The sequence below is a fragment of the Penaeus chinensis genome, chromosome 20, assembly GCF_019202785.1.
Source record: "Penaeus chinensis breed Huanghai No. 1 chromosome 20, ASM1920278v2, whole genome shotgun sequence".
NCBI lineage: Eukaryota > Metazoa > Arthropoda > Malacostraca > Decapoda > Penaeidae > Penaeus > Penaeus chinensis.
This window is the reverse complement of record NC_061838.1, coordinates 1,142,899-1,145,398: the sequence shown is the minus strand read 5'-3', so window position 1 is coordinate 1,145,398 and position 2,500 is coordinate 1,142,899. Positions and strand designations below refer to the sequence as shown.

General features: G+C 60.5%; 1 protein-coding gene across 1 annotated transcript; it reads right to left on the bottom strand.

Annotated features, from left to right (window-relative positions):
- Window positions 1-626: 626 nt before the first annotated feature.
- LOC125036023 (homeobox protein CDX-1-like) lies at window positions 627-2,304 on the bottom strand. Its single transcript, XM_047628377.1, has 2 exons — window positions 1,455-2,304; window positions 627-1,187 (listed from the first exon to the last, which is right to left on the bottom strand). Exons 1-2 carry the CDS (start codon window positions 2,023-2,025, stop codon window positions 763-765), a joined length of 996 nt encoding a protein of 331 aa, XP_047484333.1. The 5' UTR covers window positions 2,026-2,304; the 3' UTR covers window positions 627-762.
- Window positions 2,305-2,500: the final 196 nt, after the last annotated feature.

Genomic DNA, 2,500 nt, shown 5'->3' with positions numbered 1-2,500 from the left:
GATACTTTCATTTTTGCATTTACCAAAATGTGTTGTTTCCAAGGCTTTTGTATAAAACTGAAAATAAATATATTAAGTTTATATGTTTCGTTACCCTTCTAAAAAAATAACCGTATTTTTTTTTTAATGCGGTTATTCATTAAAAACATATATTGAGAAATTAAATTCCTCTTTTCACTTCATAATACACTGTCCCATATTACGTACTTCCAATGAAATGCAGACTTTGTCACGAGATGAAGAAAGAGAGAGAAATGAAAACGCAATGAAAAGGATGAAGAGCTAAACCTGAATAATTTATTTTAACCGGAACGAAGACGCTAAAGATCCGTTCTTGAGATATCTACAGAGCCTAACATGCACTGGGGTCGGGGGGGGGGGGGGGGTGCATGTCGAAGGGGAAGGGGCAGAGAGAGGGAGGAAGGGGAGGGATAATGAGGGCCGGGGAGAAAGAGGCATTAGGGTTCCCGGCGATTAAGTGTGACTAGCTGTGAAGGGAATCGCCAGGAGCCTTGACACTGGTGCGAAGGGCGTGAGGGACGGGTTGAGGGCGAGGGAGGGAGGAGTCAGGGCGAGGGCGAGAGGGGGGAGGAAGGGCAAAGGGGAAGGGAGGAAGGAAGGGAGCAAAGGGCGAGGGGCGCGGGAGGGACCCAGGGTGAGGGCGGAAGGTCTGTTCAGAGGCGGCCCGGAGGGCATGGCGGCGGAGGCGGTGGCAAGGGGCGCCCGCATGCGGGCGTAGCGGGAAGGACAGACCTGCAGGCGTTAGTGCGACGTGGGCGGGGAGGTGGTGGGTGGCGGCGCCGCGGGCGGCCCCAGGGGGTGCCGCAGCCCCTGCACGAAGGGGCTGTTGAGCAGGAAGGGCGGCAGCAGCGAGGCGGGCGGCAGGAAGGGGTTGGGCGGGACGAAGGGCTCCGACGCCAGGCGAAGGCGCTCCATCTCGGACTCCTTGAGGCGCTTGTCCTTGGCGCGGCGGTTCTGGAACCAGATCTTGACCTGCGTCTCCGTCAGGCTGAGCGAGGCGGAGAACTCGGCGCGCTCGGCGATGCTCAGGTACTGCTTCTCGCGGAACTTCTTCTCGAGGGCCAGGAGCTGCTGCGTGGTGAAGGGCGTGCGCGGCTTGCGGTTGGGCTTGTGCTTCCGGAGCGTGACCTTCATGGGGCCGTGGAAGCGCGGGGGCTCCGGCGACTCTGCGGGGGAGAAGCCACATGAGACTGGGATGCTGGCGCAGGGGCGAACCTGGCTGGCCGGGGCCTCGCTCTCCTGCGGCCGAGGGAAGCCGAGGCATGCGGCACAGGACAGGAAGGCAATATGTACATGACTATGATTCTATCTTAAGGGTTTTTGGAATGAAACTTCGTCATGAAATGGAGTTTGTGCAACGGGTGTTTAGGAACAGCGTCCAGGGGCGGGCACGTGGACTCGCGCCCGCCGCGGAGGGCCAGGGCGACACTTACTGTTGAGGGCGCGCAGAGACAGCTGGTGGTGCAGCAGCGGGAGCGAAGGCCACAGGCCCGCCTGCAGGTGCGGGGGCAGGAGGGTGTGAGGGGGCGGCGGGTGCCCGAGGCCCGTCAGCCGCGGGTCCTGTAGGGGCCCGAGGGCGGTGGGTCTGATGACGGGCTGCGCGGCGGCGTGGAGGCGCTCGGCCACGTCGCGGTCCTTCTCGTCCTCGGGGTCCGTGTCCACGTGGATGTCCTCCTCGTCGCGGTCGTCGTCCTCGCAGCCCGGCGACGAGGGCGCCGTGTGCTCGCTGCCCTCGCGGTCCTTCTTGCACGCCTCGCCGCCGCCGCCGCCGCCCCGCTCTTCTCGCAGGAGGAACTCGGCGGTGTGTGCGGAGCCGGGGAAGCTCAGGGGACTTCTGTGCTCGCCGTCGGGGCCTTCGTCTGCGTGTCTGGCGGAGCGGGACTCGCCGCCGCCGCCGCTAAGGATGGAGTCCACCGAGAAGGACGAAAAGCTCTTCCTGACGACGGCGCTGAAGGCGGACTGGGGCTTCTCGCCGACGCCGGAGTTCACTGTGGCGCCAGACATCGCGGATCGACGTGGCCAACCCCGAACGATACTGTTTAGCTTTGATCAAACTTAAAAAAACTCTCTCGTGCGCGATTTCCACTTTTCCCTTCACACATCGGGAGCTGCTCTCGGCCGGGACTCTAACTTCGCTTCCTGAACAACAACTTCAGCTCCGCCATGCCACAGCGAGACCGCACCACTCAGTCTATAACGCAAAGATCCAAGCCAAGACACTGATTACGGCAGCACATAATGTAAACACCGACGAGCGCAAATTCATGTGGTCAACTATACAAAGTTCACCGCAGACTGGCACTTATCACCAGACAGCATCCGAGAGTCATTGTAAACCCCGCCCCTCCGTCCGTCCCCGGCCAATCACCTTCTGGCTCCACCGAGGGGCGGGGCCTACCGGTTCCCCCCTAGCCAATGAGAGCGGCGCTAACTTAACGCGTTAGGGACGAGGCAGAGTTACTAAAGAAAGCTCCTGAGT